The 25,558-nt window shown below is 36.4% G+C and overlaps 5 protein-coding genes across 11 annotated transcripts; 1 reads left to right on the forward strand and 4 right to left on the reverse strand.

The window, feature by feature from the left end:
• Nucleotides 1-5,412: 5,412 nt before the first annotated feature.
• On the forward strand, nt 5,413-7,550 carry LOC131014938 (elongator complex protein 6). Its single transcript, XM_057943120.1, has 5 exons — nt 5,413-5,854; nt 6,010-6,082; nt 6,500-6,708; nt 6,807-6,953; nt 7,124-7,550. The coding sequence occupies exons 1-5, from the start codon at nt 5,636-5,638 to the stop codon at nt 7,244-7,246; spliced, it is 771 nt and encodes a 256-aa protein (XP_057799103.1). The 5' UTR covers nt 5,413-5,635; the 3' UTR covers nt 7,247-7,550.
• A 184-nt stretch (nt 7,551-7,734) lies between these two features.
• On the reverse strand, nt 7,735-10,438 carry LOC131014936 (probable adenylate kinase 6, chloroplastic). The gene is made up of 4 exons (XM_057943118.1): nt 9,809-10,438; nt 9,292-9,432; nt 8,550-8,822; nt 7,735-8,183 (listed from the first exon to the last, which is right to left on the reverse strand). The coding sequence occupies exons 1-4, from the start codon at nt 10,082-10,084 to the stop codon at nt 8,040-8,042; spliced, it is 834 nt and encodes a 277-aa protein (XP_057799101.1). The 5' UTR covers nt 10,085-10,438; the 3' UTR covers nt 7,735-8,039.
• Nucleotides 10,439-12,564: 2,126 nt separating this feature from the next.
• Nucleotides 12,565-16,044, reverse strand: LOC131014937 (protein TONNEAU 1a-like). The gene is made up of 8 exons (XM_057943119.1): nt 15,561-16,044; nt 14,717-14,849; nt 14,310-14,398; nt 14,102-14,224; nt 13,723-13,856; nt 13,603-13,628; nt 13,369-13,525; nt 12,565-12,922 (listed from the first exon to the last, which is right to left on the reverse strand). Exons 1-8 carry the CDS (start codon nt 15,645-15,647, stop codon nt 12,886-12,888), a joined length of 786 nt encoding a protein of 261 aa, XP_057799102.1. The 5' UTR covers nt 15,648-16,044; the 3' UTR covers nt 12,565-12,885.
• A 2,869-nt stretch (nt 16,045-18,913) lies between these two features.
• On the reverse strand, nt 18,914-19,918 carry LOC131014942 (50S ribosomal protein L10, chloroplastic-like). The gene has a single exon (XM_057943123.1). The coding sequence runs from the start codon at nt 19,747-19,749 to the stop codon at nt 19,063-19,065; it is 687 nt and encodes a 228-aa protein (XP_057799106.1). The 5' UTR covers nt 19,750-19,918; the 3' UTR covers nt 18,914-19,062.
• A 469-nt stretch (nt 19,919-20,387) lies between these two features.
• Nucleotides 20,388-24,525, reverse strand: LOC131014919 (uncharacterized protein YKR070W). 7 transcript variants are annotated; one of them, XM_057943087.1, is made up of 13 exons: nt 23,761-24,525; nt 23,548-23,651; nt 23,234-23,269; nt 22,943-23,035; nt 22,780-22,853; nt 22,656-22,696; nt 22,139-22,210; nt 21,849-22,044; nt 21,662-21,757; nt 21,460-21,527; nt 20,963-21,164; nt 20,800-20,883; nt 20,388-20,716 (listed from the first exon to the last, which is right to left on the reverse strand). In XM_057943087.1, exons 1-13 carry the CDS (start codon nt 23,844-23,846, stop codon nt 20,657-20,659), a joined length of 1,212 nt encoding a protein of 403 aa, XP_057799070.1. In that variant the 5' UTR covers nt 23,847-24,525; the 3' UTR covers nt 20,388-20,656. The 7 variants fall into 7 exon arrangements, with proteins under 7 accessions (XP_057799070.1, XP_057799069.1, XP_057799071.1 ...); XM_057943086.1 differs by having other exon boundaries at nt 23,234-23,275; XM_057943088.1 differs by lacking the exon at nt 22,943-23,035 and having other exon boundaries at nt 23,234-23,275.
• Nucleotides 24,526-25,558: the final 1,033 nt, after the last annotated feature.

The raw sequence follows: 25,558 nt of genomic DNA on the forward strand, positions 1-25,558 counted from the left end.
AGGGGATGATTTCTCAAAATGGTAGTATATCAAATTGGAACTTCGTTGACATTCAAGTAGCGAAAATCTTCTGTTTTACTTCTTCCATTCATGAAAATTACGAAAATCTTCTGTTTTACTTCTTCCATTCATGAAAATTACGGTGTGATTTGGGGCATACATTTTAATAAATGATTGGAAGGTATATATATTGGAGAAAAGAATCTATCAAAATTGAATGGAGAAAAAGATCCATCAAAATTGATGTGTTAAATGATTGGTTTTTTTATTTATAAATATTAAATATGAAGAATGTTTAAAATATAAGAGAAGTGTATCAAAATGAATACATCACAAGTTTTGTAGATAAACAGAAATGACAAAAATATCATAATAATAAAAAAAATATAAAATAAAAAAAATTAGAATTCAAACCCCATCGCGCCTCTCTATCCAGCCCACTTGACAAAAAGGTATGAAACTACTATTGTTTGTGTTAGAAAGGGCACCAAACAATATCTTGTATCTTTATTTTCTTTCAAATATGATATTTATCATCATTATTCTATTTGAATAATGATTATAATAACCACATGAATAGGACACTCTGGGAGACCTCCTCCAAATATAAAATGAGCCATAACATCAAATAATTTTTTTAAATAAACGTGGATTATTTTTCGATTGATATCTTTATTATTTATATAAAACTATATAGAATGTCTATGCGACCCAATTTATCCAAATGCATTGAACGTTTGTACGCCAGCTGGAATATGCTCTCAATTTTTAGAATTTTCTGCGTGAGGCTATAGCCTAAGTTGAAATTTGCTATTTTTGTATTAAATGAAGGTGTTGAGAAAGGTCCAAACGTTGGTTGGAACAGCAACTAGGAAATTGTTGAAGAGGACTTTCTTGATAGTTTGTAATTTTTCATATATTCTATCAACAAATTAATACTTTAAATAGTTACTATGAATTATTTAAAAGAGAAGCTATCTCAAATTAAGTTAGGGCTGGGACAAATAATGAACTGAGACTGGTATAGTAGTATTGCAACATTTAAACACTTTTTTAGCTTCTAGCTTAATCTATTATATAATAGGATTAAGCCTTAACCTATGTGGCATATCTAAAATCTCACCATTTCAAAATTTACCATATATAATCTTCATCATTTATTAATTAATTAACTATTACATTCTATATAAAGATTCATTAATCATAATAAATATAATTAATAAATATATATATATATATATATATATATATAATAATATTAACATTACATATAATCTAAATTAATAAATTTTATTATTTATTTTTTCTAGATAAAAATTAGATTTACATGTCTGATAAAAAAAAAATTATAATCTATAGACGATAAATTATTTTAATTGAATGTTAGTGATTAGATGTATATTTTTATTAATTTTATATTACTTAATAGCGTATATATTATATGTATATGTTGCAATATATTATATTGTATATATATATATATAATATTTATATTCTTAAGTTTCAATAAAATTAATTTTAAATTAAGTTTGAATTGAGACATGCACGTATATGTAAATTATAAACGGGTCCGGTCATTGATTTACATGTTTGCATAATAAGGCACAAATTCTATAAACTGATTACTTTAAAACAAAATCTTATTTTATATCTATCAAAATAATTAAAATTTTATTTTTATTTTTTATAAAATAAATCCATACATTTTATTTATATAGGGAAGAAAAATATATTTTTCATTTCTGCAAACTTTATTTGTTTCTGTTCGTCCATTACTACAATAATAATAATAATAATAATAATAATAATAATAATAATAATAATAATAATAATAATAATAATAATAATAATAATAATAATAATAATAATAATATCTATTCTATAATACGATTAGGCCTTAGCCTACGTGGCAGGCCTCAAATTATTTCTTTTCAATCTCAATCTCCAACGTGGCATTCGAGAATCCAATCTATATATTCTCATTCTCACTTTTAAAACAAAAGTCACGCCTCCCTCTTCCTCACCCCATCGCCGCCGTCCCTGAATCCGGTCGGCGTCGTCTCCCCCTTCACTGTCTCTCTCTTCTCTCAATCATTTTCTCTCTCTAAAGTCGATTGCACACTCAAATCAAGCCTTAATTCCCCCCTTAAACTGCCCGCCTCTCTCTCCCTCTAAATTCAGCCGTCGCCGCCGTCCTAAGGGCGGCGTTGCTCCGCCTCATCTCTGACTCCCTCTTCCATTCCTTAATTAGTTCGATTTTGTTTTCACTTCTTAAACCCATGAGAATTCTCCATTCGAAGCAATTAATACAAGAGCCCTAAGATTTCTTTTCCCTATAACCCGTTGTCGTTCCTTCTTCTAGACTCCGGCGAAATAGTCGCCGCTGAGCTTGCGGTTTGTCCGCCGCCGAGTCACCGCTGAGCCCTGGAGTTCGTCCACCGTGCCGTCGAGCCCCACCCCACCGACGACTTCTCTGTTTTGATACCTCCATTTCCTTATTAGCAGTGATTCTTCCTACACACTTATGGTAAGTATTAAATTAGTTTCCTAATTTAATAACGCGTTTCACTATTTTAAATATAGAATGATTATTATTTTAGAAAGAACAAATTTTGGAAAGAATTTTGGCATCTGCTATCAAGCGTGTTGTGATTGTTGCATGGAAGCAATATGATTTATCAACTCTGATGAGGGGTGAAATATGCAAGGTCCTGAGATCAGGACACGTGGCATTGCTTGGAATACCAAAGATGAGCAGCAGGGAGCAAAGAAGCTGTGAGAAATAGGTAGAGGAAAAAGTCCAGAGCAGAGTTGGCAGAGCAAAGCTTCCAGAACAGAGCTGCCAGAGTAGAGCTTCCAGAGCAGAGCTTCCAGAGCCAAAGCTAACCAGAGCAGAGATTTCTAGAGCAGAGGGCCAGAGTCAAGTTGCCAGAGCAGAGATGCCAGAGCCAAAGCTAATCAGAGCAGAGATGCCAGATCAAAGCTTCTAGAGCAGAGCTTCCAGAGCAGAGCTGCCAGAGCTAAGTCATTAAAGTCAGAGCCAGAGCCAAGTCGCCAGATCCAAAGTCAGAGCTAAGTCGTTAGAGTCAGAGCCAGAGCCAAATCGCCAGATCCAGAGTCAGAGCTAAGCTATTGGAGCCAGAGCGTAGAGCTACACGCCAGAGACAATTCACCAGAAGGCGGAGCTACTTAGCAGAGCAGAGCCAAAGAGTAGAAGTCTGCCCCAAGGAAGGAAATACAGAGCTACTAGACAGAGCGGGATGATGAGGACAGCATCCAGCTCTGTAATTAGGGGACAACGACCTGACAAGTTATAATCTAATAATAGCCTTAATTAGTTTAATGGCGAGCGTGCGAAATAGATGACCAAACGAATTTACTACTTTACTCCGACTGTAATGCCTATAAATACCTACGATGATGAAATAAAGCACACGCTCTCTCTTTTACTGCTTTAAGAACTCTTTTCTTTCCTTTCTCTTTAGAGTTTGAACTAATAAAATTACATACATAAATAAAATATCTAAATTGTTAGAGTTATGTTACTTAGATAGTTGACAATTGGAGTCATGGTTGAATATAATTTCATATTTGATGATGCTCTCTCAAACTCTAGATGAGATGATGCTCAAAACTCCAGACGAGATGATGCTCTTTCAAGTTTTAGACGAGATGATTCTCTTTCAAGTTTCAGACAAGATGATGCTCAGAAGTTAGAGGTGATCTGTCAAATCTGCGACGAGATGATGCCCACAACTTGGTTGGTCTTAAAACTCCAAATGATACGATGTTCGATAAATCAGTTATGGTCTTTTAAATATCAGGCGAGATTATTTTCATAATTAGTTATGCTTTTAGAAGTTCGGAATTATATGATACTTTCAATTCAATTATGATTTTTCAAACTCCATATAAAATTATGGTCAAAAGGCAAAATAAAAAAAAAATTGAACAAAATTAATAAATCTTATAACAACAAATGCAACAAATCAATCCTCCATCATACCTATGTCAAATTTATATGTATTTCTACTCTTTTTTTTTTCTTGCGCGTCAACTTTCTATAAAATTTCATATGAAAACTAATGGGTATTTTTATGATCTCAATAAAATTAATAATTTAATTACTAAAAGTTGTTGAGATTAATATAATTTAAAATGTATTACTAATTTAATTTAATTTAATTTAATTAATTATATAAATAATTTACATAAAAAATTATTTTATATAATTATTATAAGAATAACATAAAATATATAAATTACAAGAAAATATGTATCCGTCGAATTTCGACGGGTAATACACTAGTTTATAGCAATACATGTTAGGTATTTATTACTTTTTGTCGCTTAAATATAAATTACCTAAAAAACCACTTAAATATAAATTGAACGCATCTCCACCTAACTTTGTACAATTTAAATGCTCTCTTTCATAAATTTGCTCACTCATTCCTCTTGTCCGGATGCAATTTGCTTCATTAATTTTTCTCTAATTCTGTTAAGTTAGACTATATTTATCCACAATAGAAAGTTTTTGCTTCATTACTTGGCAGACCATCCTCGCAATTCAAAATCATTTGAAACATGTCACTGTTTCATTGAATTGAGTTGTAGGTCATTGCTAAAGTGAACAAATTATGAAGTTAGGTTTGATTGTGAAGGAAAGATAAATGAATTTTTTTTTATTAAATAATTGGACTGAAATGGGCTAGACTTAATTTATTCTACATGTGCATATATATCGAATATTTTATTGCCATATACGAAATATAAAATCATAAAGTGAATATGAAGCAAGCTAATGAGATCTAATTTAAATGACAAAGTTGAGACACCTAAGAGCCATCCATAATGAAGGCTCAGAAAAAGGCTCGATCCCCCTTGCTCTGCGCCCTTCCCCGTTGCCGCATCGCTGGCTCGCGAGCCCATCCCCCACCAGCGCTTCGGGCTCAAAAGTACATTTGAATGGGTGCGTGTTATGCACCTTTCATTTTCGAGCCCCCCTTAACAAATTTAAGAGCCAAGGGTTGACTCTCCCACATTTAAGAGCTCACCCTTAGCTCTCCATTGTGGATGCTCTAAAGACTATTCTTTATGAAAAGTTTTGGATTCTGTTTTTTTATTTTTGTGTAGTATAAAGGTGACGTCTGTATACGAATTGCTTATTTGATTATATCTGAATACCTCTCGTAATTCTAATTAAAAAAAAAAAAAAGTGAATATAAAGCAGAAGTACCAAAGAAAGAAACTCACAGTCTAGAAATTAAATTGTTTTATAATTGTTACAAAAATACAGATATTGTTTATGTAAGAAACATAATAATCATAAATACAATAATTGATTCTTTGTACATATTAAAAAAGCCATACCCAACATAATATTTAATATAAAATTCAAAATTTAAGTGTAGTTTATGCATAATCATTAATCAATTATCAAAAACTCTCTAACGCAATATATAGATTTCCCCTTAAAAAGACAAATTTATTCACGAACCAGGAACGTCTATTGACTGCAGAGTGCAAATGCTCTTCAATGCAAAACCCTAATTTGAATTTCAAAACCCCCAAATTACAGCAGAATCAACTACTACAAAACCAGAGTGAAAATTAGCATTCAATTCGCCCAGTAATGGCGAATGCTCCGCCACCCAACCTTCTCGACGAGTCCCTCGGCGACACAGCAGGCGGCGGAAGGATGATTCTGGTGGAGGACTGCGTGGAGACTAGCGGAGCTTTCGTGGTGCATCACTTGCTCAAGCGAGCTCTCCACCCTCACTCTTCCGACGCCGTCGTGTTTCTCTCCTTCTCTCACCCTTTCTCTCACTACGATCGCGTTCTCCGCAAAATGGTAGCTTTTTCCTCTGCTGCTTCTTATCAGCTTTACAAAATGCAAGTTTAGCTTCTGTACTAAAATCTGAACAGTTAGGTTCTGGATTTCTTTTATTGCTATTACAAGTATTGTTAAATCCAAAGTTGTGAAGAGGAGGTTGTTTGTTCTTGCAGGGCTGCAACCTGAGTGTTCAAAGAGATAATAAGAGATTGCTGTTCTTTGACATGCTTGCATTGGATCATCTAGGTGAGGATTCTATGTGGAAGATCGAGTATTTTGTGCTTGTCATGTTCGTTGTTTTAGCTTGTTAGTTTGCGTTATTTAGAATTACTAAATAGGTGCAAACATACTGCTGGCAATTTCGAATGTGGAGCAGAAAGAAGTAGGAGAGATTACATGCCTTCCGATTTATGTTGAATGCACTTCTCAACTATTAGGGAGCCATTTAATTTCAGTGATAGGATAAATAGATTAAATAAGATAGGCTAATCTACCATTTATTTTAAAAGGTTGATAAAATTTAACTTGCTTGATCATCGAATCCTTCAAGTACTAGATCATTTGTTTTATCTATGCATTCCCTTTGTAGAGTAGTAAATTTTGTTGGTGAACGAGAAATTAGATAAAGTTATTTGACGTAAGCTAACTGGATGATATTATTAGATAGGAATCGAGGGAAGACTAGCGAGGATATACTTATTGCATTGTATGGAGAAGTTCAGAAAGCAGTAGAAGTTTCTCGATCACACGAAGGAAGACATAATATCACTGTAGTGATAGATGATGTCTCTCTTATGGAAGTGGATGCCAAAGGCTCATCTGACCTTGTTCTCGATTTTCTACGCTACTGCTACAGTTTAACAGCTCAATTTGTGAGTTTTCATATGCAATTAATCATCTGTTTCACCTTTCATGGCTTTCTATGCTGCCAGCTTTATGAAGATGTTCTTACTATATATGATTTGAACAGGGTTGTTCCCTTATTGCTCTTAACCATGAAGATCTGTATTCAACCGCGCATCAACCCAATCTGCTTTTACAATTGGAGTACTTGGCGGATACAGTAATAAAGATCGAACCTTTAGCTACAGGTTTAGCGAAAGACGTCCATGGACAGGTATAATTGTTGAAGACAATTACATGTATCTATTTGTGTGCCTATAAACTGCAGATTATTGAATATGATATATTTATAGATTTATATTTGAGTACAATTCATGGAATCTGGAATGAAAATTTTCGATTGTGTAATATCAGGAGTGTGATTACTCTTTTGTTTGTTGGCAGTTGACCGTTTCAAACAGAAATCTTCGACTTGGCTCTGGCAAATCAAGAAGCAGGGTTCATAATTTCCAGTTTAGGATAAAGGATAGCAGCGTAGAATATTTCTATCCCGGGAGTAAGACTTGAAATGGCCGAACTTGAAGAATCGAGTTTTTTGCGCCTTCGACGAGCTCCATATGGTGAAACGACAGCATTAAGGTTGAATGTGTTCTACTGAGTTACCAACCTCGTTGTTTGTCAATGTATCTTCCTATCTCATTCTTTTCAATCTTCTCTTTGAGATGGATCGTAGGGGAATTCAAATTTTACAGAACAGGATATATATTACACAACTTTTGTCAGACTGTGTGGTGGGTCAAGGTCCGTTAGACTGTAGCCATATTTGGATTCAAATCGCATTATAAATTATTTGTCAGACACATTTTATAAATAGTTATGACAATATATAGAGGTTATGCAGAAGGGAATAGCACCAAGAATGGAAAAGAAAATAACAAAAAAATCAACATAGAAAAAATTGGAATATACAGACAACGAGAGCTTGTGTTTCCATAAGTAGCGGCTCACAACGTTAGCACCTAGCAGTAATTGTGATGCAGAAATCCCACATTCTGTAAAACTAATAGTACAAAACTGTGAATAATAATAATAATGTTATTAACACATTAATAGAGTAGCTAAGCCACTTACACTGTAGACTTATGAGACCAACCTTAAAACTCGGTAACACGAGACGTCGGAGTCGGATGTCCTCCTCCAAAATGTTCTTGAAAGAATAAACTACACTTAAAGAGCCTACTTCTGTGACTACTACAATGTATATAGATAAGTTTTGACTGGTACTAAATATGCACGCGAAAACCACATGCGAAGAATGACTTTACTTACGGTAGAGAAACTGGGATGGCCATTGCGAGTTTCAGGCTGCAGCTGTTCTTTTATCTTCATGATCATCAAGATTTAGAGCATGTAGCAGCTTGGTCCAGGATTCTGGAATTCCCCCTGGAAGATCAAACTCCAACAGTCTTCCACGAAGGCGATAAAAATCCTCCACCGGTCGACTCTGTATCAAGATTAAAAATATCGCATGAGATCAAATTCATATATTTCTGCAGCATAGGTTGTCTTATTTCGAACAAGCTTAGAGCGATCAATCAGTCAATTATCGAGAGGTACTATGCAGAGTAAAACTTTCAACTACAAGTTTATAATTAGCAGCATGCCTTATACCACACAATTTACTCAACTGTTTATGGATTGGGTTAATTGTGCTTGATAATTGGTGATAATCTCCTAAAACCTATCGAGTCTCGTGGCATGGCAACAAGTCGTCAAGAACGCAGAGAAGACACGAGGTTAATGTCCCAACAATCACTGGACAAAAGAGAGAAAAACCGAACTAGAAAAATTTGCAGAGTATGGAAATTACCAGTTCGTTGTATACTCGCAGGCGTTCTTTGACAACTTCTTCATTGTCATCGGAACGTGTGATCAGTTTAGATTCACAGTGTGGAGGAGGAAGAAGGGGAGGCATGTACATTCTTGGATTTCCATCTTCTCCCTTGATGTCAATGCATGCAACATTATAGTTCCCTCCACACTCGCTGCAAGTTCTTCTCCCGAGGCATTTTGCAATTAATGCTTCTTCTCGGAGTTTTAGATTGATTACCAAATCAATATCCGTTACTTCTTCCAGAATTTCCTGTATCATCAAATCATTCAGGAATGTATAATGACAAGAAGACTGCTCGCTCCTCTTTTCTGGAAATAGACAACCCACTAAATGGCAAAGAAAGCTTTGGAAAGGACGACGAAGATAAAAAGACAATAGAGAAGTAACGATGCAACTAACTGCAGTATATCATTACTTTATTCTTTATAGCTGAGAAAGAATTCCAAATTCCACAGGGAATCAAGGAGGGTCATATTGATACCATGAATAAGTACAAATATGGATCAATTTGAAAGTGGAGACAAAATCAACGAAGAAAATACTATCCTATGCGCAGTCATCAAGCCTAAGCGATTTAAAGAGTCAAGAAGTGATCACAACATGTCTAGAAAACCCGAGCTAGATTGCAAACCTTTTACCCTAAAGCAAGCCAGCAGACTCATTGAAATAAAAACGGGTGTGATTTTTCTGCTCGAATCTATCAAAAGCTATTGCTTACCGCCTGTCTTACAGTCCGAGGAAAGCCATCAAGAATAAATCCCGTTTCACCCTTAGCTTGAGCTTGCTCGAGACGCTTAGACAGGAGGTCAATGACAATCTCATCTGAGATTAACTTACCCTGGTTAACAATCTCTGCAAGCTGCAGAAGGAAAGAGAACTAATACAGGGATGCAAAAAAATACAAACCAACCACAAGAATCATAACATAATTCCAAATTCAATATAAATGCATTGAAGATGGACTCCCACAAGCCAAAGTTCCACCTGAAATTATTCAAGTGAAACGATAACAATCGGCCGTTAGCAGGCTAAAAATGAATTCTTTGAGCTAATGAAAGAATCTAATCATCAGATATAATTATTTGAAATAGTGATTTACGGACTCAAATTATCATATTTGGATAAAAAAAAATAAGCCTTTGCTCAAACAATATATATTACAAAATAACACTAAATTTTAATATAACACTGAATTAATCTAATTCACAACCCTAGAGAGAGAGAGAGAGAGAGACCTGAGAGGAGAGGGGGCCAGAGGAAGAGAGCTCGTGGCGGACGAGATCGCCGGTGGCGATGTGGGGCACGCCGAGGAGCTTGGAGAGGCGGGCAGCGTAGGTGCCCTTGCCGACGCCCGGGCAGCCAAGGAAGACCCACTGAACGTTTCTGCCCTTGCCCGTGGAATTATTGAGGGGCAGGGACGAAGAGAGTAGGTGTCGGTCAGCCGTCGTAGATTTCGTGCAGAAACTTCGAGCTGAGGCGGCTCTGCACATAAGGCGGCTGAATACCGCCATTGAAGATAGAGAAAGGAGGGAGAAATCACGTGTTGATGGAAATTCAGCAACGTATGCGGTGCGATTTAAGAGAGAGAGTGATTAGAGTTGGGGGAGATGGAGAGGAGGTTGACGAAGGGAAGCGACCGAATTGAGGCACGGGCGGAATTCAGAAAACACGTGGGGTTCTAACTCTTTACTTTTTCTCATTTTCTTTTTATTTCGAAATTTCTATTTCTACCTCAACTCTCTTTCTTTTATTTTAAAAAAGTGTTATGATATTTAATGTAATATTTAATGCTTATTTTTGTAAATTAAAACTAATGTGAAATATACCTTTAATTCAGACGTCTAACTTCAATTCCATAAATCAAAATGACCCATAAATCACATTAATTATATAGATTAATTTGTTTATTGCCAAAATTAACCTCATCATTTAAGTGACATAATTATAACTCTTGTTTTTGCGGATGATATTGATACATGCATCATTGTTTCTTCTCCCCTCGTCAACACTTCATTTTTGCATACCCACCAAACATTCACTCATTGTATATGATTTATACCATGCTTCATCAATATAATAAGATCAAAGTAGGAGCCAAATTTTCAAGCATCGATTGTGAACTGTGCATCCATGTATGAAGATGTGAAGATATAGCACAATAATTGTCAAATTTCTTGAATAGAGAAGGCTGAAAATCAAAATTTTCACTCACAATTTTTTTGAATTTCATAGAAATTTTCTTTCTCTTTTTAAATTCCCTCCTTATTTGGTTTTGGCTCCAAATCGAGATTATTGATTGAGAATTATAATCACACGGGACTTACAAAAAAAGAAGACGTACAGATTTTGAGAAGATGTACACATTTTCTGAGTTTCAGCCAAAGAATTAACTATTACTAATTGAGGTTACTTTTTGTATTTTTTAACTAATTTATGTGCTTGAGCTTAGAAAAAGAAAAGAAAAGGAGAGAGTAGTAAATTTGAGATGAAAAAGTTCATAAACAATTGTTAAACATACACAAAATTTGAACTCATTCTTTACGTTACTTGATTATCCCAAAAGAAAACAAAAATAACAATATCTAAAAACAATATAAACATATCTAATCAATTTTTTCGAGCACACATTGCCACTCGGGAGATGGTGAAATATTGAACACATAAAAATAATACTCCTTATGGCTGGTAATTTTCGATACGACACGAAAGCACAATACGAAACCGTACAAAATTAATGGGTTAGCCTTATTAGGTTCGTGTCCTTATCGTGTCAACCTGATAAGGACCTGATAATTTCATGTCGGATTCGTATAACCTGATAGAGTTAATATTATTATTTTTTATTACATATTTATTCTAAATTTTTAATTTTTTTTACTTTAGGGTTTCGTGTTTAATCAAGTTTTAATCAAATTATGTCGTTATCGTATAATGTCAACATGATTCAAATTGCGTTGTAATCGTATTCGTGTCGGTTTCGTGTCGTGTTCAAGTTTGAGTGAATGGTGTCGGATTCGTGTTCGTGTCGAGCACTTCCTTAACAGGTCGTGTTCAGGTTTGACCTTATTAGATCGTGTCGATATCAGGTCTTAACAGGTGGACCCGATAATGTTTGACCTCAACACGCACAATTTGCCAGCTCTAAATTACTCCGTCAATCTACATCCACAAACATTATATATTTATTACTCCCTCCGTCTCAATAGTAGTGTCTCATTCCCTTTTTGACAATATATTCTTTCTCTATACCTAATATTTAAATAAATTCCACCAACACACTTTATCTACTTTTTACACATTTTTTAATCTCCGTGCCGAAAAGCTATGGGACACTACTATTGGGACGAAGGGAGTACTATTTTTGTCTGTTCATGAAAATTGTATATTTTCCTTTTATAAAAATTAGTCCATATATTTTAAACCTCATTCACACTCAATATTTACAAAATACTCAATCAATTAACATATCAACAATATTAATTTTGGTGGAGCCTTTCTCCACTCAGTTTTGGTACATCATCTTCTACACTTTACACATCTCCTAATTATTTATTAAAATTTGTGCCCCCACCCCATCATACAATCTTCGTGGACACTGGGAGTATAAGTTAATCTATATAATAATTTTCAACTGATTAGATAATGTAACCATTCAAATACCTGATTCTATATATAGTTAATACAATATATTATTCAAAGTAAACGCCCCTTAAATATTGTCACAAGAGGCCAAGTTGGTGACTGGTGTGAGATGTCTACAATCTGCCAAAATATCCTCCACAGACAAGCTTAAACCAAATAGGTTGTTTCAGGTTACAACACGAAGGGCTTCTTGCTGACCGGGAAAGTCCCGATCGGGCCCTTCGTGCTGCAACCTTCCTAAAACAGAGTCTGATGACACGTCAGGAAAACGAGCAGCATGGCCTTGTGAGTAAAATCTAATCTCCCAACACTTAACAGATTTGCATAGATGCTTAAGTAGATGTATATATGAGCAACTTAGAATAGGCCTTACATTAGCTCAAACAATAATCAGTAAAGTGTTGATACAATCGGCACACCCTACAGGATTATAATCCTGAAACTAACAATTTTAACGACAAAAAAGAACAAGGTAAAAAAAAATGAAATAAGAAGAAACCAGACTAGGATTAGAAAAAGTAAAAATTTAAGGTAACAGGAAAAGAAAGAAAGCTTTCAATAAACCACTACATCACAAAATACAAAAAACACATATTGATCTTACATAGAATCAATTGGCACATTGTTGGACCAACAGACTATGTCGATCGAGCGGTTACATGTGGTCTGCTCAGCTGGTTTCCTCAGACATTCCATCTCCAGCATGCCTGCCCCCGAATCAATGAATCAAATTATCAATCTCATATTCCATAGGTTGACACAAATAATGAACACGCGACAAAAATAAATTCGATATGCTAACAAGTATTCATAATCTTCAAGAAGGCTCTATTCTACGTGCACCCATCCATATCCTTTAGAATACTTCCAAAGATGCCACTTTTCTTTAACTCCCATTCTGAAGGCCCAATCTCCCGAATTTTAAGACTAGGGTTCAGAAAATGGCATTGCATACAAGACTGCTACAGGTATTGCAGTGATCAATTTTTCTTATGTTGTAACCAAAAAATTCCATTTGCCACTTACGAGTGATGATGAAACACTAGCAGGATCTAGTACAAAGTATACACTATTGTAGAAAAAGTTCAAAAACATAATTCCAGGATTTTTATCATGGTGTAAGGAACCATAAGATCAACGTTCAGAAACAAACCTCCAAGAGCTGGTTAAATTACGAGCTTTTCTATCCAACTGAAGATTTTCCAATGCAGCTGAAGCCCGGCCTACATCTTCTGGAAGTTCGTCATTATCATATCTCCAACTGTATTCGTCTTTCCTATAGCCAGATGTAGATGACCCAGCTCGACGATCTGAAAGTCAGACAGTTAGAAGGTATAGCACATTAAATGGTTTTGCAGATCCAAGTTCAGATAGTTTAGCAACTTACCAGATGGTTGTGAAGCAGGAAGTGCCCTGAAACGAGCACCACATAAAGTAGATGTTATGAAGTTAAACTTCAAATCAAGTTAGAGAAAGTGTGGCGATGAAATGATTATTGACAACAAACCTTCCTAATGGAGGTAAACCGCCAGCAACAGATGATGGTGAAGGCCTCCTCATGTTTCTAGCATCAATGTTTGATAGAGAGTCGGCATCTGGAGTAGTCGATCTCCTGTTGCTACCCCTTCCTTGTGATAAATTCTGCAACAGCATGCATTAAGAGAGGGAAAGCTAACAATTCCTCAGAAACACATATAATAATATGCTATGATTTCAGTTTTTTTACAATCAGCAAGTCTCATAGTGTTATTTGTTAAAACCAGATATATAAGCTACAACACCACAATAACTGCAAGCTAACACCTTGATTCAACATTTCTAGCAAGTAGATAGGGTCGATAGTAGAATTTCAGTTTGCCCATATATTAATTACAGGATGCAGATACCTCATACTTCAGGAACCCCTCAAGAACGTCCAAAAGCAAAGGTCCACTGTCTCCATTCCGATTAAGGTCATATCCATTTTTGCTGCTAAAGTCTCTTAATTCTGATTTCCAGGAATCCTTTGGCTGAAACAGAAAGTAAGTTAACAAATTCGTTCAAATAAAGCTCATAACACAACAATACTACACGGATAACAGGTGGAGAAAGTACCAAATTGCACTCTGGTAAGTAAACTTTCAAGGTATGGTTTAATTGAGCCCAATCTAGATATTCACATATCAATGCAGTTAGAAGTCTTCCTGCAATTACAAGATAATACAATATTAATATCATGAAGCTCAGAACAACATTAGAAACCTCAAATGCATCAATGTGAGAATTAATGCCCCTCACAAAACTTTAAACCTCATTGAAACATATGATTTACTTAAATATAGAGAAGAGTCACTATGTCCAGTTGCACCTTTGAGGTCATTCTAGATAAATATAAGATCGCCAAATGGGAGGACTTTGTTTATAGGTTTCTATTTCAAAGTACATATTTGCAACCTAATGCAGAAAGATATATTAGTACATTACAACAGAGGGAAAGAGAACATTTTTACGATAAGAAGTACCAGAAGGAGAGTTGTGGAGCTGCTTTGCACGATCATTGCAACTACCCAGAAGGGCAGGAGGCAGCCCATCGTCTTTCTCTATTACCCTATCCTCTTCTTCTATCGCTTCAAATACACTAGCTCTCAGTTCAGCCTAATAAACCAGAAAAAATAAAACTTTCAGCATTTAGGATGAAGCCAAGGAGGGAGTTCAAAATCTTCATGACAGGTGCACAAAGAAACGTCTAAGAAATGTAGTCATGTATTAATTTTGTACAGTCATCGGAATTACATAAAAATAAAGAGCTAATCATCAAATGCTTATAATGCAATGACTAATGTATCACTTCGAACCAAATTCTCTTTAAATTTAAGACAAAAAGCAGAATTAGAAGCTTCAAACAAGTCTAATGAGGATACACAATGCAAAATAATTCAAGTGCAACCATCAACATAATAAAAAAAGGTCATGAAGCCTAAGACCACTTATAGAAATCCAAATGCACCTCCTCAGCATATACTATCGTTACATGCAAACAACATTCCATTCCATTATCTAATTCCCTGACCATCCGAATCTGAATCTAACAATATAAGAATAAAATCAAGCACCTCGTAACATAGCATGCTACCTACAACCAACAACGACATTCGAATTCTCAGAATAAATTCCACCTCCAAGAAAAAACCCAGCTCCCAAAAACGCAAAATTGCCTTGATAATTCACTAAAAATCACCCGATCGCCCAAACAATTGAAATCCCACGCACGCGACGTGCAAAATTGAGAAATCGCGAGGGAAGAAAGGGAACGACATGAATCAGAAAAAAAAAAACATAAAAGAGAAAGAGAGCGGCAATGCTCACACGGATCTTGGCAAGAACGCCTTTCTTCTCGAGAGTACGTGTAACTAGGGTTTTCAAATCCATCATTTCTCGCGTGTAATCGTCCATTTCTCCTCCCAATTCTCAGGCCCTTCTCCTCAGCTCAACAAATGAAGGGCCCCAGTTATACTTCAAGCTTCTTCGGTTTTGATTTTGCAGAGTTTCGAGCTAAGTTGCAAATGCTGATGGGTTGGTACAAGTGGTAAAGATAAGAGTGTTTGATTCAGAAATCGTGAAATTCTGTATCCGGTTTGATTAGATTTCACCACAGGTCGCTTTGGGTGAGAAATCGCTGTTAAAATGAAGCGCTAAACCGCGACTTTAGTTAGTAGTGCATAAAACCGTATCTAACTGCAAAAGAGAGGAGATGCGGTGCAAATTTCCTCACACAAATCTACCTTGCTGGTGCAGCTTCTTTTTCATTAACCTTTTTCTTTTTTTCTTTTTTCTTTTTCACATTTTTGTTTTTGAGAAAATGAGTCACAAGGATTTACACCAAATTATTGTTGCATAAATGTTTCTATATATGGTTAAGGAATAACTTTAAGCAACCTTACAAGTTATGATTGGACTTAATTTGGTTGCTAATAAATTTGTATTGATGAACTTGTGCGCAAATAGAGAGCAAATCCCACCAACCCCTTCCTCCCACCAAGTATAAATTTGTATTTGAACAATCTTTAATTATATTAAAATCTAGCTTAAATAACATGACTTTAAAAACGTTCTATGTTCTTTTTCAAGATATTTAATTATTACTCGAGAGAACCAATCAAGTTTCAAGTCTAGAAAAACAAAGAACAAACACATTTTGTTTAACAAATCGAACTGAAATAAAATTTTAATGATTGTTTAGGATTTATTTTGTAGATGTTTGATTTGATCTTCACTCATTTTTTTGGATAAATTAACAGTATTAAATAAAAAAATTAAAACGCCGCACCACATGAGACTCGAACTCAACCCTTTATCGTTTGGCCAATACACGCACACTTCACTCATTTTCTTTGATGCATTAAGAGATACTAGTATACATGCATATTTACTATTTAGATGTTGTATTTCTATTTGAGTCTTTGTATTTTCATTTATGTTACAAAGACTTACTTTTCTACTCCCTCCGTCCCACTAAAAGTGGCCACATTTCCATTTTGGTTTGTCCCACTAAAAGTGGTCACTTTCCTAAAATGGAAATATTTAGTATTTAATTAAGTCTAATTAATCAATTTAATTAAATTTCTAATTAAACTTAAACCCACATTAACTTAACAAACACACACACAAAACACACACATTCATCTTCTCTCTCTACTTCAACGTGGCACAGCAAACTCCCCCCCCCCCACACAGCCCCTCCCCCGCCCTTCTCTCTTCTTCTCCGGCGAGAAGCGGACGACACCAACGCCGGCGTCGGTCGCCGCCCCCGACCTCCCTCTCCCTGGCCTCTGCTCTCTCTCCCTCGCCCGTCGGTCGCCGCCCCCGACCTCCCTCTCCCTGGCCTCTGCTCTCCCTCTCGCCACCGTCGCTTCTCGCCCTTCCGGCCGACGCCGCTTCTCGCCCCTTTGGCCGCCGCTGCCTCTCGCCCCTTTGGCCAATGCCGCTTCTCGCCCCTTTCTTCTCACCGCGCGATTTTGGGGGCTAGGGCTGCGATCGAAGTCAATTGTAGAAATTCCAGGCACGGCGCCGCCGCCTCCTTCGGTACACCGGCAATTCTTGCCACGACCCTTTCGAGTTTCCGCCCTATTGAGGCCTGGGTCCGCGATTTGGGGGTGGGTGAAGGAGTATCAATTGGTTTATCTATTTCATTGTTTGGTATTTGGCTGAAAATCGAAGCCTGGTTCTGGTGATGAAGGTGATGCGATGATGCGAAGTATGGTTTGGTTTTTGGTTGAAAATCGAAGCTTTTTTTTTTTTTGTTTTTGATTGAAAATCGAAGCCTTCTTTCAGTTTTTGGCTGAAAATCGAAGCCTGGTTTTGATGGGCACCAAAGCTCGACTGCTGTTGGTTCACCTGTGAAGGTGAGGGGTGACCGGCGACGACAGTCGCCGGCGTCGTTGCAAAGTTGGTGGGGATTAAAATTTGAATTAAGTATGACAAAAAAGTCAAATTGTAGGGGCTACACTAAATAAACACTAACTATACATTTCTTAATCTCCGTGCCGAAAAGAATGTGGCCGGAAATAATGGGACGGAGGGAGTACAATTTTTTTCTTTTTAAAACTAGGACATTTTTTTTGTGGAAGTCCCAAAATAATACGACGGAGGGAGTGTAAGCAAACGCAGAGTAGCAAACATAACTTCTCCAGACAAATGCTAAAATGCGGTAGCATAGTTCTCTTTTAATCCACTTCAATGTAGCATGGTTTGAGCAACAGCAAACAGTTTGCCAAATTACACTATTGTGATTGTGTTTTTTTTTTTTTTTTTTTTCCTAAATAGTTAGGTGAATTTGTAAGACTAAACTTCCATTAATGAAAGTAGAGCACAAATGAAGAGAGAAGAGAAGAGCTTCAAGATCCACTAAGACCAAACCAGTAGAGCAAAACCAAGAAGTTGAACGTATTCCAGCAATCAATCTGAAATCAAACTCAATAAGACAAGGTAATGCTGATGAACTAATCTAAAATGTTAAGGTAATGTTTTAAAACAATGTCTTTGATGAACACAACACGTCCATGAAGTGGATGCCAAAAAGAAGTTAGCTAATGGCCAACACAATACAGCAATATCAGAATGAACCATTATCTATGGCAGATCAAATGATAATAATCTCTTTATGTCATGCTAATCAAGTAAACATAATCTCAGATTGCAGAATAACATTTCCCAACCTCTCTTTGAAAAGAGATGCAAAAATGAACCCAAACTCAATCAATGCACCATCTACAACTATTAGGATCATTATTTATACATCGAGGAATGCAAGTTCTCTAAGCCTAAAAACCTTCCAACACTAAGAAAACCAGTTTCTAATAGAACAAAGTTATACAACACTGCTAAGTTCAAGAAGAAAACAAGAAAATCAACGAGTTTAGCTCCAGCTCAAGAAGACCATCACTTCTACATTAAGGGGGCGTTTACTTTTGAGGATTAAGATAGATAAAAGTAATTACTTAGATGGATTGAAACTTTTAGGTACTTATAATTATCCATTGAAAATATGGGATTAGAAAAATCCTACTCTTTAGGATAAAATTACTCGATCATGCAAAGTAAACGTTCCCTAAAGGAATGCGGATTCTCTCACCTCGAAACATTGGACATTAAGAAACACAGAATTCGATTATACAACATTGCTAAGTTCTCGAAGAAAACAAGAGAATCAACGACCATTCTAACCATCCAAAAACATACACATTTCGCTCAATACCTCATCAAACAAAATATCATCAAATGTATCATCAATTATACAAACAAATTATGCTACAAATTTCCCTTTAATCAACCCAAAAAAATAAAAAGGCATCAAATTTCGTTACCACTACTACTGCCCCCCGCCTTCCTCTTCCAGCTTCTTGCAGTAAGCCTTCAACACCAAGATCAAATCCCTGGCCGGCGCCTGAATGGTCCCGACCACGGCGGAAGCCGGCCCCTTAATCGACCCCAAAATCCGGGCGTAGAGCTCGGCTCTGGTGGGTAAATTCTCGAGCGCCTTGAAGTCATCGGGCGCGTAGAATTTCCCCTCGAAAACTGCCCCCGTGAAATCGTTCTCCTCTAGCTTCTTCTCCTTCTGGAAGGTTCTGTAGGGCTTGAGCGCCGCCGGGATCTCCTCGCTGTGGACGAACAGCCAGGCGTTCATGCCCTTCATGCACGGCTTCAGCGACTCCCATTTGGTGCCCTCGATGGCCTTGTAAACGAGGGTATTTTTGGCAACCAGGAGTTTGGTGGTTTCCGGCAGCTGGGTGCGGAGCTCCTGGAAATGTTGGACGGTGAGGCCCTTGTAGCTGATGGCGGCGAGGAGGTGGCAGTCTTCGAGCTCCTGTTTGACTTTGTCGACGGTTTCTTCTTTCTTGGTGCGGCTGATGGCGGCGTGGATTTTGGGGAGAGTTGGGGATTGGGGCCGGAGTTTGGGGTGGCGGTGGGTGGTGGTGAGGAAGGGGTTCCGGAAGTGGGATTTGAGGGAGGTGGCGGGGGACGGCGGAGGCGGGCGGGTGAAGAGAGTGGCTTCCATTGTTGGATTGAGAAGAAAAGTGGGATTAATGGATTGGACTGCAGAATGCCTTATCTCACAATCACAGTGGTGGCGGTGGTCAGGGGTATTCTGGGGATTTCACATCCATACGGCGTCGTATTAGTCTTTCCTCAACTTAACATTAAAGATGGAAAATAAAATTTGATTTAATTTAACTTTCTAAGCTTGGTATACTCCCTCCCTCTTATAGCCATAGCGTACCTTCTTTTTTGGGCACACAAATATAGGTGAAGATGATTAAAAAGTGATGGAATTCAATTTTATTTTATAAGAGAAATAAAATTTAAATGGAGATGATTAAAGAATAAAAAAATAAAATGTGATAAGAGTTCATTTTCTTTTCTCAAAAAATATACACTTGTTATGGAACAATAAAAAAAATATTCACCCCCTTTTTCTGGGTGGACATTCTCTCTCTGCATGAAAATATTTTGTGATTGATAATAATATCCATCCTTGATGTGAAAAAAAAGAGGCATTTAAATGTATAAATTTTTATTATCCATCATTTTCTCATGATAAACGCACCCTTAGAATACAAGTGTATAGTCGAAATGACGTGCTATATGGAGACCCGTGACCTTGAGCTAACCGTAGCTGACATACAACAATACAACTGCAACTTTAATTCTTTCCCATCTTTTCAAACACTTTGTTTTGATGTAGCAGTGGTAGACAACTATGGGAGAAAGGGTAAACAGTAGAAAACATTCTTACATGATAGTGTGGCCGAATAGAAGAAAAAAAGAAGAAGAATCATGGCGATTAAAGTGGTGAGAACTCTGTTGTTGACAAATGACAATGAATCAAAAAATTCTACATGTTTACATGAAGTAGTAAAAGTAGATGAAGCAGGCAGGAGCTAACTTGAATGATGTTGCATTGGCTACGAAGCGTCCTCCCGTTTGAGTATAAACGCCACCGCGTCTTCCACTGTGTCCACAACCTGCAAAATCAAGAGACATGGCAAGCTCAGTGGCTCATTCAACATGTGGAGTTGCTCTTCTTGTTATGATGGCGTACGCGCACCAAATCAGCTGGATACTGCGTGTGGTTCTCCCTTTGTCGAAACACGCCACTTCTTGTCAAAATTGAAAACCACGGATGCCCTGCCTTTTGGTGCAGCAACAAAGTTACCTCACAAACACTATTCCTTAATGTTATTGTTTCCTGTTTGAACAAAATAATTTACCTGTTGAGCTCCTTTGATGTCAACCAACGGATTGTCACCAATCATGTATAGGGTTTTGAATGACGGCGAACCAGGACCAGGATCACCATTTCCTCTTCTGACATCACTTTGTAGAAGATGCCCTAATATAGTTTCAGCGTTTCTGAAGACCAACGGATTTGGCTTCCCGAAGCACGTCAACTCTAAGGGTTTCTCATGAATTCTGTAAATTTCAAAAGTGGGAATTATATGAAGCTTAATGATCACGAGAGAAGCTGCAGATATTCAGAGTAACCAATCTCAAAAGATAATTATTCAGTTAAGAATCTATTCTTCTTAACCGTTGCTTTCTTGTTCTATAACGTTTCTCATACATGAATAAGTACTAGAACCAACGTTCAGCGATTAACTACACAATTCAATACTAAAAGTTACGGCTAAACTTGGTTGATTAAAGAACATTTTATTTAGGTGGATCCAGCATAGCATGATTACAGCTGTAGAAGATGTTTGAGTACCTGTTGAAGACACTCTCAAGGGCTATCCTGAAGGCACCCATGCCAAGACGTTCTGAGGGAAACGCAGCCTGTAACGAGTTGGCAACGTATTGTTACATTCTCAGTAAGTAATAGACTACATAAAACACAACAGAAAATTCAGAGCATTATTTATGATCATGAGACATTAAAAGATCTTTCCTTCATATCTATTATAAACAACCTGGTATTGGAGATCATCGGCAGCAAAATATAAAGGCGGTTGATGCCAACTCTTTTCGCCAGGAATGCCTCCAGATGTCAAGATATCGCAAAGAACCTAAATTTGTCAGTTACTCGTCTCAAAAAGGATCCTTTCAGCGAATGTGCAGGTACTAGCAACTTTAACATTTTATTTATAGCAAAAATACCTGTATATCCCTTCCCCAGTCGACAGGATCACTTACAACGAACACAGCTTTAACTTTTTTAGAGTAACCTTGATGGATTATCTTGTCTGAGTTTTTTGAGCATTTTGATTCTTGTCTAGTTGTCCACCGCTTGTACTGGGCCACAGGATCGATGTTACTGAAGTATGACGCATACTCATCTAATGAGACAACTCTCCTGAAGGTAGGATCTGGCTTAGGAACAAATAAACGTACCAGGAAAACTCAATTTCAACCCGAAAGTAACTAACAATTGATGAGTTAGAACTTACTTGAAGCCATATTCCGACATCACAACATCAGGTTCCCCTTTTCCAGTGGCGACAATGAATTCATTTTCATATCTATAAAGGAAGATAACAAGTTCATCATTCATGACTGAATTATAAAAAGATTTAGTAACATTCTGATTTTCATTTGCAACAAAGAGCTTTTAGCTTTGTCCTAATGAGGTGTTTTCTTTGCAAAGTGACTCACATCATTTCATGCATGGAAAATCGATTTTAAAAAACCAAAAGGATTGAGAGAAGTAAAGAAATTAAGAAAAGACCTGGGAAACTATTGATCAATATTCAAGCCTAAGTTCACTTACTATTCCTTATCTTGGAAATGAAGAACCGTGAAGTTAATTACTGATCACCAGACACAGATGTAAAACTGAAAATTGAAAAATGAAAACTTTTAGTTTGATAGAAAATCGATCCAGAAATTGCATACAACTGTACTGAGAACTTGAAAAGGAAACTAAACTACGCTTCGAAGAAAATTAAAATATAAAACTCACTATACCTTTTTAGCAAAGTCTTGAAGGGTGAGTGACCCTGCACTACCTATACCCAGAGCATGGTACATAACATATCACATTAGCAGATGCTTGTATGCACAGGGCAACCTTCACAGTTTATAACTACACCTGAGAAGGTAATATTTTCACGCCAAGAATATCGCTCAACTCAAGGGCTCTTCTCGACTCTGGAATACCACCACCTAGAATTAGACAATGATATGTTAATTGCTTTTTTACTGCTGGTTTGCCACGAGAGTTCTGTTTAAATAAAAAAAACATATTTTCTCACACAGATGACTTTTCACAAAACAGCAACATGAAAGTTCGACATGCCCCAGAATCAAAATAAGCATGAATCTCCGAGTATCACAAAGAGAGTATGCTACATAAAGAAAAGTTATATTCATTTAAGAATTAACTTCCTGAGCATGAAAAGTATGGAATACAGATCTCTACCAGTTTCATGAAGCTACACTAATGAGTAATGAATAACTATAAAAGTAAAGAATCTGTTACTCTTCTCAAAACCAAGCTCTTAAGCTCCAAATAGAAGCAGAGAATGAAATGTATGAATGCCTACCATTTGTCAGGAACAAAAATGGAATCTTCAATGAACCTGCAACAGCAAGAAGAAAGTAACTAAGTATTGTGTATAATTAAGGCAGATGGCAATGATGTAAATCCAATTGAGTTATATACCAATGATATACAGAATCTAACTGCAAATTCAAGCATATTACTAATTTCCCCCCTATTATAAATTTCAAGAAATTTCAGCTTCACAAAAAAGCAAATTTAGCTAATTTACAGAATTTCATCTCTTTGAGAGCCAGAAACCTAATTCTGAACAGAAAGCAAAGAAATTTACAGTATCCAATTGGTAAGCAGAATTACCGGAATCATTGTACAATCTTCTGAGCGCTCTTTGTGAATTCCCAATTGGATTTGCACCGCGAAGTATCACCCCATCTATATCAAATGCAATCCCAAATGATGAGCTGCAAGAAACCACGTCCATCAACGCACAAAATATTATACTTTTAACAAAAGCTCAATAAATTACGAGAGCTGAATCGATTTGAATTGGTCAAAGGAACAGTTAATAACTGTTGTGACAGTGAACGAAAAGCCGACGCCGGCAGCGGCGGCCGGAGCAGAGACAGTGGCACTGGCTGTTTGAATCGGAACCTCATACTCCTTTTTCGTGATCCTCTGTTTTTTCTTTAAAAAATTAATTTTTTTCGTTGAATTATGTAGTACTAGTGTTTCTTTCTTCAAATAACACGCTTTTTGGATTAGGAGTCCCTCGCAATCAACGCGATTTTTATGTTTTTGTTGGAAGTGGGATATTGGAAAAAATCAATAACACTCTTGATTTCTTGAACAAATCATTCTCTTTCTAGCCATTGTTTAAAGGGTTGATTTTCAAGAGAAAAAGGTATCAACAAAATGTAAATTCACACTCATTTTACAAAATTCTACATTGATACAACAATAGCAAGCAAAATTACAAATCCAACAGCTTTCATATGAAAAAAAAAAAAGCTAGTGAAAAACTACACTAGTGCAAATGTAAGATCAAGAGCCATTTGCCATTTGGTTTCTTCCTTGATCAATTTGATCTCCACAATCGGCACTCTTTTTGGAGCCCATCAAATTGATGAAAGTTTCTTTAAAATCATCAAGCATTTTGCCTTTGATCCGATTGTTGCCTCTCTGTTGTGGGAGGTTGGCGAGGTTGCCATTTTTGGTTCCCTTTTTTCCTTCCTTATCCATCCAACAAAATTGCTTCAATATGGAATTGGGGTTTGGATTTGGATTTGGAAAGAAAAGATTCAAGTGGTAGGCGTAGGATGTGAGTGGATTAACTGTGAATGAGGAGCTCATTTATAAAAGGGAAAATATGTGGGTTGAACTTGCTGTTTACGCAACCGTGACGTCACCGGCTGACGTAATCTAGAATTCCACGTTTGCTTCCAATAATTGCAACCTAATCTTTGTCCTCGTCCATGTTTTACTTTTTCAAGGGCTAGTCTTCATAGTTCAAGCTTGTTTTTGGACTTTGATATGCATTGATAATATTCACTAAATTTGTGATCGACGATATTAGTCGATTTGTGTTAGACTTTAATAGAACCTTCTAAATTAAAGGTTCATTTCATGTAGATAATATCTGAGCATCAGTACTAGTCTTGTGTTAAATAAGATTAGTTTTTCTTGTCTATTCTCAAAATCGAACTCCGTATCAGAGCGTTTACTTTGAAGGATTAATCTTGATAGATAAAAAGCGTTTACTTTGAAGGATTAGTCTTGATAGATAAAAATAGTTAGACTAATCTCTTATTAATTTGTTGGATTAAAATTTTGGGATATTCCAAAGCTCTTGATTATTTTTATCATTTAAGGTAATTTTACTTGATTCTTATCCCATCAAAAAAATAGGATTGAAGTAATTCGACTCTTGAAAATAAAAATACTCAATCATCTATTTTATTAATCATTCAAAATAAGCGCTCCTCATTGTGTACGTGTGTCGGCCTAGCGGTAAGAGGTTAATGCATAAGATCAAACGTCTTGGATTCGAGTCCCCTGTGATGCGGCATTTTATTTTATTTTATTTAATATTATAAATTTATAAAAAAAAAAGATTACAATTAAAGCTTATTATGGAAAAGTCATTGCCGGGGGCCCATTTATTGAAAAAGCATGATAAAGTTATTGATCAACAAAATATGTGATTACAAATTCTCATGCAATCCACTTCCTATACATATATATATCAAAACTTTATACTTCTTAATTAATTACTTTTTCCGGAAAATTTTAGCTCATTTTCTCTGCATAAGATTTGATTTCTCTTATATTTTTGCATTATATTTTGTGTATCACTAGCTATTATCCACTC

Source organism: Salvia miltiorrhiza, chromosome 3, assembly GCF_028751815.1.
Source record: "Salvia miltiorrhiza cultivar Shanhuang (shh) chromosome 3, IMPLAD_Smil_shh, whole genome shotgun sequence".
Classification (NCBI taxonomy): domain Eukaryota; kingdom Viridiplantae; phylum Streptophyta; class Magnoliopsida; order Lamiales; family Lamiaceae; genus Salvia; species Salvia miltiorrhiza.

Bases quoted from the DNA above. Each gene is read 5' to 3' on its own strand.
- LOC131014942 (XM_057943123.1), bottom strand. From the start codon at position 19,749: ATGGAAGCCACTCTCTTCACCCGCCCGCCTCCGCCGTCCCCCGCCACC.
- LOC131014919 (XM_057943086.1), bottom strand. From the start codon at position 23,846: ATGAGGTTCCGATTCAAACAGCCAGTGCCACTGTCTCTGCTCCGGCCG. The intron at 22,854-22,942 runs GTGAGAAAATAT...GTCTAATTCTAG, and splicing joins TTTTGTGAAAAGTCATCTGT to GTGGTGGTATTCCAGAGTCG. The intron at 20,884-20,962 runs GTAAATTATTTT...CTGCACCAAAAG, and splicing joins ACATCAAAGGAGCTCAACAG to GCAGGGCATCCGTGGTTTTC.
- LOC131014938 (XM_057943120.1), top strand. From the start codon at position 5,636: ATGGCGAATGCTCCGCCACCCAACCTTCTCGACGAGTCCCTCGGCGAC. The intron at 5,855-6,009 runs GTAGCTTTTTCC...TTGTTCTTGCAG, and splicing joins ATCGCGTTCTCCGCAAAATG to GGCTGCAACCTGAGTGTTCA. The intron at 6,954-7,123 runs GTATAATTGTTG...GTTTGTTGGCAG, and splicing joins CGAAAGACGTCCATGGACAG to TTGACCGTTTCAAACAGAAA.
- LOC131014936 (XM_057943118.1), bottom strand. From the start codon at position 10,084: ATGGCGGTATTCAGCCGCCTTATGTGCAGAGCCGCCTCAGCTCGAAGT. The intron at 9,433-9,808 runs GTCTCTCTCTCT...TTCCTTCTGCAG, and splicing joins CTGGCCCCCTCTCCTCTCAG to CTTGCAGAGATTGTTAACCA. The intron at 8,184-8,549 runs GTAATTTCCATA...ATCTTGATACAG, and splicing joins TGCGAGTATACAACGAACTG to AGTCGACCGGTGGAGGATTT.
- LOC131014937 (XM_057943119.1), bottom strand. From the start codon at position 15,647: ATGGACGATTACACGCGAGAAATGATGGATTTGAAAACCCTAGTTACA. The intron at 14,399-14,716 runs GTACTTCTTATC...TTGTAATTGCAG, and splicing joins GCTCCACAACTCTCCTTCTG to GAAGACTTCTAACTGCATTG. The intron at 13,857-14,101 runs GTATCTGCATCC...ATGCTGTTGCAG, and splicing joins AGGGGTTCCTGAAGTATGAG to AATTTATCACAAGGAAGGGG.